This window comes from Anas platyrhynchos, chromosome 12 (genome assembly GCF_047663525.1).
Source record: "Anas platyrhynchos isolate ZD024472 breed Pekin duck chromosome 12, IASCAAS_PekinDuck_T2T, whole genome shotgun sequence".
Lineage (NCBI taxonomy): Eukaryota > Metazoa > Chordata > Aves > Anseriformes > Anatidae > Anas > Anas platyrhynchos.
The window spans coordinates 14,791,450-14,807,479 of record NC_092598.1 but is presented as its reverse complement, the minus strand read 5'-3'; the positions used below and the strand labels follow the sequence as shown (position 1 = coordinate 14,807,479).

Below are 16,030 nucleotides of genomic sequence, written 5' to 3'. Positions count from 1 at the left end.
GCACAGGGACAGAAGGCGGCTGCTGCATGACCCAGCCCCAAACCTGGGACACGTCCAGTGCACAGGGAGGTGAGGAGACAAAAAGAGTACAAAATGGCCAAAACAGCCAAGGTGGCTACAGCCCTTCCCCAGGAGATAGTGAAAAACTCACACAACACCTTTGTGTTAGCCTCTTCCCTGATGATAACAAGCATGGCAGCTTCCCACCTGGGTTACATTTCTGTGTACTTTGCTTCGTGTCCCCTTTCCAAATCATGAAGGATTCATAAATGAATAATGGACTAGGAATGATACATGTCTATACTTATACAAATATAAAACCCAGTACAAAACAATGGTACACTCTTCCTCAACACAGTAAGTTAGTGACTAAAAGTAGTAAGAGTAATTAAAAAAAGAAACAGATCATGTTGTTAAACACCTAAAAACCTTGCCAGTGGCTCAGGGGAGCAGGCACAGTTCTGTTCCCCAACAGGCTATGCCATTTCATTGTCCACAAAGCCTTCCCATGATGTACAAAGGGTTCATTTTCTGGGTCCCCCCCCTCCCTTTTTCCTCTAGGGCATTTGTGGCACACTTACCTCTGCACCTGCCTTCCCTCCAACAGGGCAGGCTGCTGAAGCCACACGTGCCTTTGCCGAGCAGGGCAGCAACTCCTGCCCCACACCGTGCCCCTCAGGAGGTTCCCTCCCCACCCCTCACACCCTTCCTCTGCAGTCCCTTCCCTCTCCAGGCAGCTCCCCCAGCACAAAGGGGGCCAGGGGCACCCACCACACCTCACCCACCTCAGTCCTACAGCCCCAGCATCCTGTTCCCACATGCACATCAGCCCAACAACCCCACCAAAATAACACCTTGAGGCATCCTCTCTGTTCAGTCATTAAATAGAGGAGAAATTACCCTCACCTGGGGGCAAAGGGAGCGGGGCCAGGTCCCAGACCCACCTGTGGCTGCGGTCACTCACATCACATCTGCATTTTAACCTTATCTACAAAACCCACAGGGGAAACCCTGGCTCCTTTTTTTTTTTTTTTTCTTTCAATTTTTAAAGTGGAAAACAGCTCTCTAAGATAAACATGGGTGTCATTGCTCTGGTATCACACACATCCCCGAAGCAAAGAGTAGCACAGTGGCAGACCCCACACACAAGCCGGTGCCCTGCTGGCCTGCTCCGCCGTGCCCAGCATCATCCCGGCGCTGTTTTAAGCCCACGTGGAGCAGCCCTGCTCCTGCAGACTCATGGATGCACGACAAGAGGAGCTTAGGAGGACGAGTGTGTGAGATGCTGGCAGTGTCTTGCTGCTAGACCCCAGCACATGGCATTCAGCATGCGAGGAATCCTTCAAAGCATAGCTCAAGTTTTTATGCAAACCCATTTAGGAAACCACTTATCTCCTCCGTAGATTCTCTCCTTTCTGTTTTCCTTCTTTTCCTTTTTTAAGCACTTTTGAAGAGGTGATCTCCACTGAGAGGTGGGTAGGACCGAAGAACAAGCCCTTGGCACAAAGATTCTGTGGATTTGCAGCAAATCTCACACCCTTAAGTCACCCTAGGAATGAAGACACCCCAAGAACAGGCCTGCTGAAAAATTATATCCACAAATATATCTACAAAAAAAGTCATTGCTGACTAGTACTTCCTAATAGCAATAATGGAACCTCCTCGCTTTGAAAGTCAACTGAGGAAAGCACGCACCCTTTCATGAGTTAAAGTGTTTGGAATAACTTTTAAAAAATTACTCAGCTCCTCTGAAGTTTCTTTCATGGGATTGAAGATTTTTCTTGTATCAAATTATCTGGATTTCTCATGGATTATGCATTTCTCAAAAACTCACAGTTTGCAGATTAAAGAGAAAAAGTTAGAAAGGACACAATAGAAGAAAGATCAGTAAAGAAAAATATTTTAAATATTAATGACCAAGGGGGGAATGAAAACACATTAAAGGCAAATGTGAGAGCTTTTAAATATGTTATTAAAATTGATTTATAAATGAGACTCTTCTTTAACCAAGTGCTTCAGCCTTCACTACTTATTTCCTTCTGCTGTCTCTCCAAGCATTGGTGTCACCACCCAAAGCCTGTGGCATTAAAGAAAGGTATCTGCAAAATAATTAGGCTGGCAACAACTACGGGCCGTCTAAACAGGAAAACATCATTACATGAAGAATCTCGGAGGGTGAGATGAAACATGGCTGTTGTCAGCTGCTGCAAAACTGCCTGCAGGACATGGTCACTGGTGCCCCATGGGCTGCTCCACTCCAACCCCCATGGGAAGGGAGCAAATTTGGTATGAATTTGCTAGAAATTTCCAACTTTGGAAACACCTCCAGCGATGGACCAAAATGGGAGGCTGCAGACGGGTGCTGCTGGCGTGCGGGAGCAGAAGGCGCTGCAGAGGGTGGGTTTGTGCTAGCCCAAACCCAGCAATGAACAGTATTTGAAACCCTCTGACTCCTGGGTCACACAAGAAGCACGTTGTAGTAAAGGACACAGCAGCAGATCTGTATTGCTCAAACTGCTCAATTAATACACCCCAAGTAGTGGAAACTATCCTTGAAAGGAATAAATTTTGTGAATTTGTGTAAAAGGAGAAAAAGTGCCAGTATATATTTAACAAATTAGTCCCTACGTATTTAATGTTCACTTAGATAGGCAAAATGCTTTATTTTAAAGCTGCTATCCATCTTAAACAACCATAAAGTTATAGGTGAAAACTCTAAACAGAAACATAAAACATCACTGGGAACTACAGAGCTCATAAGTTTGATTTTGTGGCAAGAACGGTCCGCAAGACTCATTCTGAATGTCCTCATAAGATCCTTTTTATAGCAGGTTATGAATCATCACAAGATATCTTTAAATGGATGATCAATACTATATTTTCCCATAAAACGTTTGGTTTGAAATCCGATTTTAAGTGCATTAGAGTTTTTGTGCACTGAACGAGTGAGTGTCATAATAAATTGTCATCAGATACGAAAGAAATATAGCTTAGATTAATTGCCATATTTATTTATGAGTCTATAAAATACATTGTGAAAGTCCTGGCACATTTTTTGGATACCAGCTTGAACTTTCAAGAAAGTTAAAAGCATTAAGCGAGACTGAGAGTAGATTTATTATTGGAATGTTTTTAATTGCAGTTTCAACCAGACACAGGTATTAGAATGGCTGTGCCCTTAATGGCCACGTCTCGTGTGCTTTTTCTTTAAAAATGATATACTTCCCATATTTTTATTGATTTTGTAAGATTTATCGTAGATTAGCGCTGCCTGTGTGTGAACTCACAAGTGGTCCCAGGCCCCATGAGGCTGCCGGAGGGGCGGCAGCAGCAGGGCCGAGCCAGGCGAGGCTGGGAGCGGAGGCCAGGGGAGGCCCTGCCTCGCTCCTGCTGTGATGGAGAGCGGAGGCTGGTCGGGTGGGGGTCTCAGGTTAAGCGGTCTGGAGTTTTGGAATAAGCTCCAGGCTCTTTTGAACGTGCAGCAAACACCACTGGGGTTTGGTAAATTCCACGTGGAAGTAAATAAGGAAGGGATCCTGATGCCTACGTTTAACGGGGCGCCTACGTCGGTGTAACTCGCGGAAAATAAGGCACCGTTGCATGTCACCGGTGCTCTAATTAAAACACAGATCCTGGAAATCACAGCGAGCAGACTAGGAAATGGAATAAAGCTGTCATTCACTGCCACAGAACAAAAATGACGAACGATACCTACGGTAACACTGAATTAAAAGCCCTCGGCTAAGAAATCGTGCAGGCTCACCCAAACAGACAGCAGATACAAAGGGCACGAAAACCTGAACGCATTGTGCTGCTTACTGGCAGCTGGCAAGCCCAATATCCTGCTCAAATCGTGGCAGAAGGGCAACCACTCTAAAAAATACATATTCAAAATTATTCCTGTTGATTTCACTGGGAACCCAGTCCGCAGAGGGGTCACCCTGCCGGAGAGCAGCAACGCGGCCTAGCTCCTGCCGCCATCACGCAGCCCCCGGCTGAGTGAGCACGAACATCCTCAGGGGTGAAGCCCTCCCGTGTGTGTGTGGACATGTCCCCAGTGGGTGGTATCACTGCTTAAAACAAACAAACGAACAACTGTTTAACACCCAAAAAGCGGGTACAGAAGCTCTGGATCAGCCTGCCCCAGAGCGCTCTTCCAGAAGGAGTTCCTCAGTGACCACCTATGAGGGCAGGAGCTGGGTTTAGGGATGGCCACGGATCCTAGGGAAAATCCCCCCCAGGAGCAGGGGGAAGGCCTGGGGCTGGCCATAGGCCCAGCTCCCGGTTTTACAGCGAACACAGCGAGGATCTGACATGCAGGGGGTCCACGGGGTGCCATGAAGGGGGAGCTGGGGCTGGGAAGGCGAGGCAGCAGGGCCTGGCGTGGCAAAGGGACAGGCTGCGTGAAGGAGTTGTGTGTGGGCATCCCTGTCAGTATTTTTACTGCCCTCACCTCTCTCTTAATTTCCTGATGAATTTTTAAATAGCTTTTATTTAGCTGCCCACCTAAAGGAGAGGGTTAGAGAAGCAAAGCAAGGTTCAGCCCAAGGCCAGCCACGCTGCCCCATTGCCCCATCAGTTATCGTTCTCCTTCCCCTCCCATGGTACACGGGGATTTTCACGACACTGGATTTCTCACAGATTTTCTCCATCACGGAGAAAACCCTTCACAGACACCACCAACAGAGCGACACGGGGTGGCTGCTCAGCTGAGCTAGCCTATGTAGGTAACTCCCTGGCAGCCCGGTGACATCTTTTTGGATGTTCCCTTCTGGAAGACAAGTGGCCAGCGGCAATCAAAGTTATTCCTGCTGTATTTCAAAAGCGATCTAAAAAAAATAATCTGTTACCTCTCGGGTTTCGCCTTCAGCTGACAAGGTAGCTCCCATTATCTCTGCAATTACACCTCGCCTCCTAAATCAGCGTGCGGCCCGCGCTGCACTGTGCCAATTCTCCCGTCTGTCCTGAAGACAGTTCTTTCTATTTCCTGCTTGTATGTTAAGCAATTAAAATGCTTTATCTTCCACAAGATATTAATCTTAATATTGTCCTAATTTGTTTAGTCTTTTTCTGCCTCTCATGCAGAAATCGGTCTTGACAATAGCCACTGAGATAAGGACAGCAACCAGCAAGCTTCACAATAAACCATCATATACACTATTTTAGTTTGTCAAAACAATTAGTGTTCGTTTTGGCTTTATTCAGTTAAATCTGCAGTGACTGATCAGTATAAATTATGTATTAGGCTGCCCAGCTGTACTTGTTTATTCATGCATGGACTTGAAGAATTTTCATTTTCTCAGTACAAAAACACTGCAGCCAAAAAAATCCCCCCATATTCTAAAATATAAAGAGACTTTCTTCTCAGCCACGGTTCTGCTCCATGTTTTTGAAGCTGCTTTGTTCCTACCCCTCTTGGAACGTTATTCTTCCTTTCCAGAAATGACACCCTAACGCTTATTTCAATTAACCTATTATTTCATGCACAGTCCGCGGCAGCTGCGTTTGTGTCGGCGCGAAGCACGTAGCTCTACTTCTACCCCACACAATTACCTCTGAGCGAAGCAGTGCCAGAGCTACACCAAACGATGGTGGTTTTAAAAGCACCAAAAAGCACATTGCGGGCTGCGTCTGAACCCTGCCTCGCTGCAAGAGGAGCTGCTTGGGGAAACGCGGACATTTAAGCTCTTTCAAGAACCAAAGTTGGTGAATCAAGAGGGATCGCGCTCCGGTTCTGCTCGTGTTTGTAGTCACAAAGTCCTCGCTGGGACGACTCGGTAAAGGCAACGTGCGCTGTGGGTGTGTGATGATGGGGACGGGGATGACACGGGCTTAGATAAAGCAAAGAGAAAAATCAGCCACAAACTCGTGCAGCATCAGTTACGCTGCTCCGCGAGGCAGCGTACGAGCGGAATGGAAATTGGGTGTTGAAGCGGTCTCCCTGCAATAAAGGCAGCCAAGCACACGCTGCTTCCCCAGACAGGAGGTAACCGAGGTGTCTGCCAGGAGCTGCGGATCGCAGCAAGGCGATTCCACAGCATCAGGCGAGCCGGGGCACTCAGTGAGGAGCACACAGAGACAGAGGCTGCGGCCTCCTCGGGAGCTGGGGAGGACGGTGGGACTCGCTGCCTTACCGTCCACAGCACCCCGCATCCCAGGGTGAACAGCAAGGGTCACCCGGGCAGCTCTGGGGCATGGTGGGTGCAAAGCTGGCTGCAGAGACACCTCCACGGGGTGAGAGGAGGCCGCTGGGGTGCTGGAGGCCACACTGCGAGACTGGGCTCTGCTGAGGCACCCCTCTTAGGGCAGGGGCTCGCTTGCAGCCCCCCTGTGCAGCCATCCCCCGATGCCCTACCGGCTGTAGGGTCTCAGTGGAGGCAGGTAGGGGGGCACGGAGCCTCTCTTCGTTCTTTCAGCAAACAACAGCTCAAAAGAAAATTAAAAAGACTAAATTTTTGCTGAATTAAGTGCTTTAGAACAAGCGGGTTTATTCCTTCCTAATTAGCACCGCTCCCCCCGGAGGGATTCCCGCAATTAAATAATTAGCACCCGCTTGCGGGGGTCGGGGGGGGGGGGGGGTGGCGGGGGGCAGCGGCCCCGTTCCCCGCGGGGGAGCCCCGAGGGCGCCCGCTCCGTCGGGGCAGCCCCGGGCCGAGCCGGGCCGGGCCGGGCCGCTCCGCTCCGCCTGGCTCACGGCTCGGCAGCGCCACCCGACGGGGAGCGGGGCCGGGGCCGGGCCGGGCCGGGCCGGGCCGGGCCAGGGGCACCGGGGCGGCCGCCTCCAGGGCACGGTTCCCGCCCCGGGACGAGAGAGCCGGGGAGAAGTTGCTTTGGTTTTCGTTTTTCCTTTTTTAATTGGTACCGAAAGGAAGCCGCGGCAGCCCCCGCAGCAGGGGGGTGGGGGGAAATCCGCGTTTAGCTCCCGGGGATCTCGGCTCGAAGGCAAACCAGCGATGTGCAAGCTGCTGGTTAAACGAGGGCATCGCCGTTCGGTGACTGGGGCGATCAGGGTCGTGGGCATCCGTCCCTCCATCTATCCATCCGTCCGTCCATCTATCCATCCCTCCATCTATCCATCCGTCCGTCCATCCCTCCATCCCTTCATCCACCTACCCATCCGTCCATCTACCCTTTACTCTTCCCTCCTTTCCCTCCATCCCTCTGCCCATCCATCCCTCCATCCACCAGCTCCCAGCCACCCGCCGCCGCCACCCGCGGGGCTCCTGGCGGTGCCATTTCGGGGCATTTCGTGCCGTGCCGTGCTGTGCCATGCCATGCAATGCCGTGCCATGCCGTGCTGTGCCATGCAATGCCGTGCCATGCCGTGCCGTGCCGTGCCGTGCCCCCCTTTGCCCCCCAGCCCCGCGAAGGGCAGGACAGCAGCAAAGCGGGGCGCGCCACAACCGGCCCGGCGGCGCTCCTCTCCTCTCCTTCATCCCATCCCATCTCCCCCAAGCCCAGTTGGCATTGCATTATAAAAAAAAAAAAAAAAAAAAAAAAAAACAAGCAGCAGGAGCGCGACCCCCCCGCGCCCCGCAGCCCTCCCGTGACGTCAGCCCCGCTGCCGGCCCCCCCCCGGCCCCGCCGAGCAGAAAATAACACAACTCGCTCCGCACCCTGCCAGCCCCGCGCGATTTGCCGCCCCCCACACCCTCCCCCCTTTGCTTCGGAGAGAGAAAAAAGAAAAAAAAAAAAAAGGAAAAAAAAAAAGCGAAAAAAAAAAAAAGCCCCTTTGCACTTAAACCCTCTATACATGTGGGGTGGCTTTTTCAACTCTCTCTATCCAAACATATTTATTGCGAGAGATGGGAAGTGGGGGGTAGCTTCTTTTTTTGTATTATTTTATTTTTTTATCCAGGCACCGACCCCCCCACCCTCCGGCCCCCCCACCGCCTCAGATGTCTGGCGGCTTTTCTTAAGTGCAATCATCTATAATTGAGCAAAAAAAAAAAAAAAAAAAAAAAGAAAAAAAAAAAAGCCATACGTGGAAATGTGTGTGTGAGAAGGTGCATCGTGAAGCGGGGTTTAGTTACAATCGATCTTGGGGGGAAAATATTGCCTATGGTCCAAAAATAAGGAGCGGCTATGTCCTTCTCCCAGTTCGGATACCCCTACAGCACCACCGCGCAGGTAAGGCGAGTGAGCAGCACTCACTTTTGTTCCCGTTCCGCTGCTGCTGTCCAGATGTCTTGTTCCCCCTCCCTTTTTTTTTTTTTCTTCTTCCCTTTTCCCCTTACTTCGAGCCTTTTTTTTTTTTTAAAAAAAAAAAGGGCACATCTGGAGGCTTTTTTTAAAAAATGTGCGTGTGTGTTTCTGTCTCGTTTGTGTTGTGCTAGGCTTAAACAAATACCTCGCAGTTTGCCCAGCAAAAAGGCGCTCAGGAAAGCGGCGATCCCCCCCTCTTTCCCCCCCACCTCCGACCCTCCGCTCCCCTTCCACCGTGCAGTTTGAAGCGCAAAAACCCAAAGAAACCCCAAAAGCCCGGCTCCCAGCGCCGGAGGCGGCTCGGCTCGGCTCGGCGCCGCGCTCCCCGCCTGCCCCCGTCCTTCCCCAGCGGGTGGGGGGCTCCGGCGGCTCCTTCCCACCCCCGTCGGGTTTTAGGGGCACGTCGAGCCCCGATTTCTTTGGGGTTTCTCTGAGGTGTGCCTGCCGTGCTCGGGGAGCTGCTGCCCCCCGCTCAGCGGCTGAAATCCAGGGGCTCCGGGGGCACCCTGCGGCACCCTGCTGTGCCTCGCCCCTCCCGCATTAACCGGACCCCAACTTCTCGCCTCGCCCCCGCTGCGCACCAGCCGGCCGGGAGGGAGCCTTGGATCCGCTGCCGTTTTCGGGGCCGAGCATCTCCGCCAAGTTCCCACCGTTTTTTTTTTTTCCTCGCGTTCCCCCTTCCCGGGGGCTCCCCCTTCCCCCGAGCCGGCCTCGGGTCCTCACCCCCCCTCGGAACCCCCCTCAAAACCACCCCCAGGCGGCTCCAGCCGCCCCCCGACGGGGCTCCCCGCTCTCGGCGGCTCTCAGCGCCCCCCTGCTCTCTCCCCTCCGCAGTTCCTGGTGCCGGGCAGCCCCAGCACGACGTGCTGCGAGGCCGCCCCCCGCCCCGGCCCGGATGCGGCCTCGGCCCCGGCCTCCGCCGCCGCCGCCTCCCTGTGCTGCGCCCCGTACGAGGGCCGGCTGCTGGGCATGTACAGCGCCCCGTACCCCGGCGGCCAGGGCTACGGCAACTACCTGCCCTACAGCGCCGAGCCCGCGGCCATCTACACCGCGCTGGTGAGTGGGGGGGGATAGGGGGGCCTGGGGGGGCGAGCGGGGCCGGGCGGGGGGCGGACGGGGCTCTCCTGCCATCTGGGGTTCCCCCTCCATTTGGGGCTCCCCCTCCGTTTGGGGCTCCCCCTCCATCCGGGGTTACTCCTCCATCCTCAGGTTCCCCCCCGCCCGTGGCTCCCCTTTCATTTGGGGCTCCCCCTCCGTCCGAGGCTTCCCCCATTCGTGGCTCTCCCCTATCCGGGGCTCCCCCCATCCAGGGCTCCCGTCCATTTGGGGTTACCCCTCATCCCTAGCTCCCCTCCGCCTGGGGCTCCCCCTCCACCTGGGGTTACTCCTCATCCGTGGCTCCCCCCCATTCACGGCTCCCCTCCATCTGGGGCTCCCCCCATCCGCGGCTCTCCCCTATCCGTATCTCCCCCTCCATCCGTCTCTCCCTCTCCATCCGTGTCTCCCCCCCATTTGGGGTTCTCCCCCCCATTTGGGGCTCCCCCCTCGGTCCGGCCGCCCAGCGCTCCCTCGCCTCGCAGAACCCCCAGTACGAGCTGAAGGACGGCACCAGCGGCCCCCTGCCCTCGGGGATGGCGCAGCCCGCCGCCTACTACCCCTACGAGCCGGCCCTGGGGCAGTACCCGTACGACAGGTAACAGCCCTCCGGGGGGGCGGGCAGGGCCGGGGAGGGGGCACCGGGCACCCCCCGTTATCCCCCCACCCCTCTTCCCGTTAGGTACGGGACGGGGGACTTGGGCGGCTCGGCCCGGCGCAAGAACGCCACCCGGGAGACCACCAGCACCCTGAAGACGTGGCTGTACGAGCACCGCAAGAACCCCTACCCCACCAAGGGCGAGAAGATCATGCTGGCCATCATCACCAAGATGACCCTCACCCAGGTCTCCACCTGGTTCGCCAACGCGCGGCGGAGGCTGAAGAAGGAGAACAAGATGACCTGGGCCCCCAAACCCCGGGGGGGGGACGAGAGGAAGGGGAGCCCGGCGGGGGGCGCGGGCGCAGGTAGGAGCCGGGAGCGGGGGGCAGCGGCCCCGGTCCCCCCCCGTGCTCCCTGACCCCCCCACCCCGGTTTGTGTCTGGGCAGAGCGGCGGAGCTGCAGGCTCAGCGACCTGGAAGAGGACGAGGAGGAGGAGGAGGAAGAGGAGGATGAAGACGAGGAGCAGGAGGCGCGCAAGGCGGACAAGAGCCGGCCCGGCGGCTCCTTGCTGGAAGCCCCCAGCCTGGCCCCGCGGAGCGACTGCAGCCTGCCCGGCCCCTTCCGAGCCCTCCCCTGCCCCAGGGGCCCGGCTGCGGACACCCCCCTGGCCACCCCCCCGACCCCCCAGCCCCCGCCGCCCCCCTACGCTCCCGCGGAGAAGCCCCGCATCTGGTCGCTGGCGCGCACCGCAGCGCGCAGGGGCAGCCCCGAAGGGGGCGGCGGGGCGCCGGAGCTGCCCCCGACCCCAAAAGCGCTGCGGGGCTCCCCCCTGGGGCTGCCGCAGCTCCCCGCGGCTCTCCGCCGCCCCGGGGAAGCGGGGGCACCGGGGGGACCCCAAGGTACCCGCAGCGGCGGGGCCGGGGGGGGCGGCGCGGCCTGAGCCCGTGCCCGGGAGCCCGGTGAAGGGGCCGGGCCGAGCCGGGCCGGGCCGAGCCGGGCCCCCCCCCGCCCCCCCCGAGCTGCTTGTGTCTGTGCAGGCTGCGGGCGGGGAAGGCGCCGGGAGCGGCTGCGGACGGCTTTCAGGCCGGTGCTCAGGAGGTGAGGTAGGTGCCGGTGGTGCCCTGCCCCGCTCCCGGTGCTGCCCCCCCTCCCTGCATCCTCCCTCCCCCCCCTCCGGGGGTCGCTCACCCCCGCTTCTCCCTCCCGCAGGGCCGCCTGCCCCTTCCCGAGCGCCGCCGGCGGGGTCCCGGCTGCAGGCGGCATGGAGGAGCGCAACGGGCTCGGCCCTGCCCGGCCCGGCTCGGCCCTGCCCGGCCCGGTTTGGCCCTGCCTGGCCCGGCCCGGCCCGGCCCGGCCCTTCCCCGCCCCACGGGGGGCCAGCGGGCACCGTGCGCGCCTGGCCGAGGCGGCGGTGCCAAGCCGGGGCTGCGCTCCTCTCCTTCCCCACGTCGTGCTGTCGTCGTTGTGCTTTCGGTTTGTTTTTTTCTTTCTCCCCCCTCCACACCTCCTCCTTTCATTTAACCCCCCCCCCGTTTCCCCGTCCCGGCCCCCCCCCAGCCCCGGCGAGGAGCAGCGCTGCACTTTACAGGACAGGCGAGAAAGGGAAAGCGGATCTCTGCTTCGTCGCTGTTTAATTAAAAGTGTCGTCAAACACTTTGTGTTCAGACTAATAAACCACGCAGGGATGAGGAAAGAATGTTTCTTTGTTCCCGTGTCTAGAAGCAGTGGCAATAATTTAAATTAATAACTGTGGTAATTAAGAGGTCATCTATAGATCAACCCGATACCTGCTATTTCCAAGTTCACCAGGGTCAACATTTACATTAAGTCATTTGTGGTCAATAGAGTCCGATGAATTCTGCCTTAATAAATCAGGGAAATCAATCTTGACTACCGCGTGGACTCCTCTGTGGTCACCGGGAACGGGGTGCCCGGAGGAACGGGGTGCCCGGTGCTGGTGGTAATAGGGTGCCCAGAGTAACCAGGTGCCCAGTCCCAGGGGTAATGGGGTGCCCAGGACTGGAGGTAACGGGATGGTCGGTCCCAGGGGTCATGGGGTGCCCAGGACTGGGGTCACGGGGTGCCCTGGTTGGCAGTGGGCGAGCATCGCCGCTGCCTGGTGCAGTGCCCCCGCAGCTAGGGCTAGGGGAAATTAAGCTGTGAAAAGCTAAACGTTATTTCAAGGGGGATTTGAAGGATTTAGGGCTTGTCATAAAGAGCATTAGGGCCTTCCGGAGGGTTCTTGCGAGGAGACTTTGCCTCCCCTCCCCTGTCTCCGCACGGCCAGGTACCACCCGGCCCGGGAGCGAGGCGCGGCCTCCCCACGCGTGGCCTCGCAGCCCCCGCGGCTCCCCCCGGCTCCCTTTGCCCGGGGGGAGGCTCCCGGGGAGGCTCCGGTGGAGGCGGCCTCGGCACCTGCCCCTCGGCACCTCCCCGGCCCTGCCAGCTTCGGGGTCTGCGGACAGCAGCTCGAAGGGAACCTCCGGGCACCCGAGACTTTATTTTATTATTATTATTATTATTATTATTATTATTATTATTATTATTATTATTATTATTATTATTATTATTATTATTATTATTATTATTATTATTATCTATTCCTTCGACTTTGGGGTATTTTCCTTTTCTTGTTCCCTCGCCTCCCCTTTCATTAAAGGCCAAGCGAGCACACTGCAGATTATCCCGCCCGGCCAGGACACCCTGCAATCTGTCGCGCCGTTCAGATACGTATCGCAAAGCTCTCCCCCTATAATCTCCGGCGGGCATCTTCCGAATACCCTTTTGATTAAAACCCCAGAGCCGGGGCCGGGAGAACAGCGGGGCCGCCCCCAATTAGCGGCCGGCCGGGGCGCGCAGGGGCCGGGGCCGCGCACACTCCGCTGCTCCCGCTAATGAACTTTTCTCCAAGACAATTAGGGGCCCCCCGGGGCCGGGGGGGCCGCTCAAAGGGCGGCTTTGTGCGGCCGAGACGGAGCGGCTCCCATCCCCTGTCCCCCTCCCGGGCTTCCTGCGGCCCCGCCGTGACCCCCTCGGCGGCCCGGCCCCGGCGAAGGCTGCGGCTGGGCGAGGAGGTGGGGAAGGGTTGGGAACAGGGGAACAGGGGAACAGGGGAATGTCCTCCGGGCCCCCCAGCACCCGTGCTATGAGTCCCCACCCTCGCCATCTCTGGTCCTCGGGCACCTGCTCCCAGCACTTGTCCCCCTGCACCTCCATCTGCTTCTCCACGGGATCGTGGGTGGGTGTCGGGGGGCCGGGCACCTGGCTCGGTGCTCCCGGGCCCTTTCCAGCCTCTTTTGGGAATGGGGGAGAGGAAACCTTCTTCTGCTCCTGCACCAGCGCATCTGGAGAGCGGGTCTTCAACAGGGCACCGCCCCTTGGCACTGCTGGTGCTTGGCCGACCCCACAAAGTGGTGTTGTTCCTCCTGCCCCGGAGGGACAGAACTGCCCCAGGACAGCAGGACAGCACTGGCCGTACCGTGCTGCAGGACAGGAGGAACCTGGCACCTCCACCGGGTCATGGTGAGGAAACTCTGGGCGATGCTTCCAAGCCAGCTCAACCCATCCTTCCCAGCCGAGAAGCCTGACACAGCACAGGTCTTCCCATTCTGCTCTGAAGGGATGATGTCTCCTGGCCTGGCAGCAGTACAACCCTCAGAGATTCCCTTCAGAGGGGGCTGCAGAAGTTTTACAGCTACGCAGCTGCTGCGGCCATGAAGCAATGGCTTGGAGCAGGCATTTCACAACAATCTCTCGAGCAGCGTGAGCAGCTCTTCAGGCCAGGTGCCATTTCTGGACCAAAGCATCTGCTAGGGGAAAGTCATTTTTGTCATTGTATTACTTTTTTTTTTTTTTTTTTCTTAACCTACTATTCATCTGAAAATAAATTACAGGCCAGAACAGGTGGATAACATTCGGGAATGATTTAATGATTTATTTAATCTGGATTCTCTTTCAATCTACTTAGCAGGATGAATACTTTTTTTTAGCCTGAATCCACAAGCTGGGTTTTTCATCTAAAGAGGAAAATACCCCAGCCCACTGCTCTGATGCCATCCAGGTGTGCTCCCCAGTGCCGCCAGTGACACCTCGGTAACTTTGGGTCTGCTCAGAGGCCTGAGGGGAAAACCTCGAGAGAAGCAAGCAGAAGATTCTCGTTTCCTTTTCCTCCTTGCCAGCTGCCTAGAGCTTTAGATGCTATCTGCCCTTCTCCATACAGCATCCGGGTAGCACACAGGCACTGTCCCTTAAATCTTAGCCCATGCAGGTTTGGGGACTACGAGGACAACCGCCCTCCAGCTCTGCCTTCGGCAGGGCAGCCTCGTGCACCAGCACAAGTGCTGCAGCAAAGCACAAAGGCAACGATTCCCTCCTGCGTGCCTGTCCAGCTGAGCTTAAGGAACCAAATTAAGGTAAATGGGACTTCAGACTCGCTTTAAATCCATCGGACTCAGGATATGCAGCAGCAGAACCCTACTTCCCCCTCCCCAAATGGCCACCTCTGGAACAGCTGCGATGGGAGGGGTTGCTGCTCCCCTGCAGGTGGCCAGGTCGGGGCACTGGGCAGCCCCTGTCCCCGTGTCAGGACACATCCTGCACACAAAGCACCAACAGGCACTGACTGCCCCTGGGCTAAGCACAGAGCACGGGGAAGCTGACTCCAGCACGAAGCCAAAAATGTGATGCTACAGTCCCAAGCCCTTCCACCTGTCTCCTCCAGCTGGCTCAGATGAGCCACTCAAGTAAAATTCTCTCCTGGCTGCTCGGTGTGCGCGTCGGCCACACACAACACCCGAAAGGTGCCTCGGCAGCCAGCTGCTCGGTGAACGCCGTGCACTCCGCCAGCAGCCCCGACACGAGCAGCGCTGGAGCTCCCTGCTGCCGCAGCTGATCCTGCTGTTGCTCACCGGAGGTGACAGACAAATGCGACCTGCACATCACCGCCTTTGGGTTCTCCCCGCGCAAATCATGTGAGGCACGGTGTTAATGGGGTAGGCACACGAGGGACCGGCCGAGGAGGAGCTGAGTCAGCAGCCTGCCAGGGATTGGCGCTTCCCGGTGAAATCTCATTTCTCTGCCCATGTCTGCGGCTGCTCATCTCATGGTCTCACGGCAGCAATTCCCTCCCACAGCAAGGTGAGAAACTGCGCTGCCGGAGGCCAGGGCTGTGTCATGGACTCGTATTTACAGCTCTTACACCGGTGTTACTAACTTGACTTCAGCATCAGCAAAGTATTTCTGTAATGTAACCACTTAAGAGAAAGGAAAAAATGCACAGAGCAATCACTGCACCCATCGCACCAGCAGGTTTCCATCACACGGGTGTGTTTGCACCTGACCCAGCGAAGCCCCCATCACCACACCACGTGAGGCAGCAGCACACATCCCCCATAGTGTGCAAAGCCAAGAGCAGCACGGCAACCTTCCCAGTGACCTGCCTAGAAAACCAAAATGGGCACAAACCGAGGCAGGTCTCCACCACAGGGCCCATCCCTCCTGCTCTTCTTGCTGCCACCACAGCCACCCAGTGAAGGGATATCAGCAGTGCCAAGATGCTCGCCCTCCAACTACCTGAGCTCGTTTGCCAAGGGCTGTGAGATCAGGGCATCCAGCAGACCTCAACTGCTTTTCTTTCTAGTTTATTTTTTTAGTCTGTATTTGGTATTGCACAGAAACAGAGGTAGCTGGAGACTTACACAAACAGCGCAATGAGGGGATGAGAGAAAATAATGGTAGGAAAAAGTCCACACAGACCAGGGTAAGGTATGTCCTCAAAGGGAAGTAAGTCCTCAAACCAAGCAATGTGTTTTTTAATCAGATAATCCCACGCTGAATATTTCTGTGAACCTTCAGTGCTCAGAGTAATTCAGCCCCAGCAGTGCTAGCTGCCTCAGCTGAGGGAAGGAGAGCCTGTAGGGGCAGGAGTTCCCATTTCCCGTTCCTCACCGCCTGCCATTGAGGAGCTGACGCACCTCCTGCTTCCACTCATCGTGCCCTCACTGGAGGCACTGCATTTGGGGCACATCTGCCTATCAAGGATTTACCCGTAGAAAAATGAATTGCCAGTAAAACTCTCCCAGTATCCCGTGGAATTCAGAAATGTAACATATATTACTCTTCCCCCTGAA

General features: G+C 56.4%; 2 protein-coding genes across 15 annotated transcripts in view; one reads left to right on the top strand and one right to left on the bottom strand.

The window, feature by feature from the left end:
* LOC101791976 (uncharacterized) overlaps positions 1 to 16,030 on the bottom strand; it is a 716,414-nt gene that overhangs the window by 331,840 nt on the left and 368,544 nt on the right. The window lies entirely within an intron of this gene.
* On the top strand, positions 8,086 to 11,790 carry IRX6 (iroquois homeobox 6). Its single transcript, XM_038185376.2, has 6 exons — positions 8,086 to 8,130; positions 9,040 to 9,261; positions 9,768 to 9,898; positions 9,983 to 10,266; positions 10,349 to 11,005; positions 11,112 to 11,790. Exons 1-5 carry the CDS (start codon positions 8,086 to 8,088, stop codon positions 10,840 to 10,842), a joined length of 1,176 nt encoding a protein of 391 aa, XP_038041304.2. The 3' UTR covers positions 10,843 to 11,005; positions 11,112 to 11,790.